Raw genomic sequence first — 820 nt, forward strand, 5'->3', positions numbered from 1 at the left:
CCTGGCAGGCAGGCTGTCCGGGGGCAGCTTCCATACAACACATAGCACACGTGTAGAGACCCACAAAGACAAGCGCACACGTAACAGTGTACAGGGCCAGGTCCCAGCCTGATCCTCTGTCCCCGACCCGCCTGCGAGCAGCTTATCTCCAATGAATCCCCTATTCAAAATCCTCAAGAGCACGGACACGATGCTATCTGTGAATGGCACTCGACCCCAAGGACACAAGCCGTGCCCCACAAACACCCGGTGTCTGAAATTCAGCGTCCCCACAGCAGGGATTTAGGTCTCATCATATAGGAGGCAGGGCACAGGCACCGACCAGGACAAGGCGAACGTCACTCACCTGCTCGTGGTACTCGATCCCCATGCTCAGTGTGTTGATCAGAATGGCGATCATAATCCCCCGGTTGAAATACTTGCTCTCCACGATCTTTTTCAACTTGTTGCCGAAAGCCGACCACAGCCTGGCCACTTTATTCCTCTCCTTGGGTTTCTTCTTCTTCTTCCTCCTCTTGTTCCTCTGCTGCTGAATCTGATCCCGCTGGTCCCCGTGCCGCAGGTCCTGCGTGAACTCGTACACGCCGTTGTTGTCGGAGTCGTAGCTGTCGGACTCGCTGAACTCGAACTCGGGGTCCTCCAGGATGCTGGCGCAATAGGGGCAGTTCTGGAGCTCGCAGGTCAGCATGCTGGCCTGGGGGCTAGGCAGCGGGCACGGCACGTTCAACCCTGACAGCCTGCTGGAAGCCCTGCGCAGACCTACAGACAAGGGACACGCACAGGGTTAGCAACTCACGCCTGGCTCCTGAAATCTCCCCGC

At 57.6% G+C, this 820-nt stretch overlaps 1 protein-coding gene across 5 annotated transcripts in view; it reads right to left on the minus strand.

Moving 5' to 3' along the window:
* Positions 1 to 820, minus strand: part of CACNA1H (calcium voltage-gated channel subunit alpha1 H) — a 605,989-nt gene that overhangs the window by 147,031 nt on the left and 458,138 nt on the right. For all 5 annotated transcript variants that reach the window (XM_019512700.1, XM_019512698.1, XM_019512699.1 and 2 more), the window contains exon 9: positions 347 to 759. In XM_019512700.1, coding sequence (XP_019368245.1) covers positions 347 to 759 — 413 coding nt within the window. The remainder of the gene's footprint in view (positions 1 to 346; positions 760 to 820) is intronic.

The sequence above is a fragment of the Gavialis gangeticus genome, unplaced genomic scaffold, assembly GCF_001723915.1.
Source record: "Gavialis gangeticus isolate Ggan-Ray unplaced genomic scaffold, GavGan_comp1, whole genome shotgun sequence".
NCBI lineage: Eukaryota > Metazoa > Chordata > Crocodylia > Gavialidae > Gavialis > Gavialis gangeticus.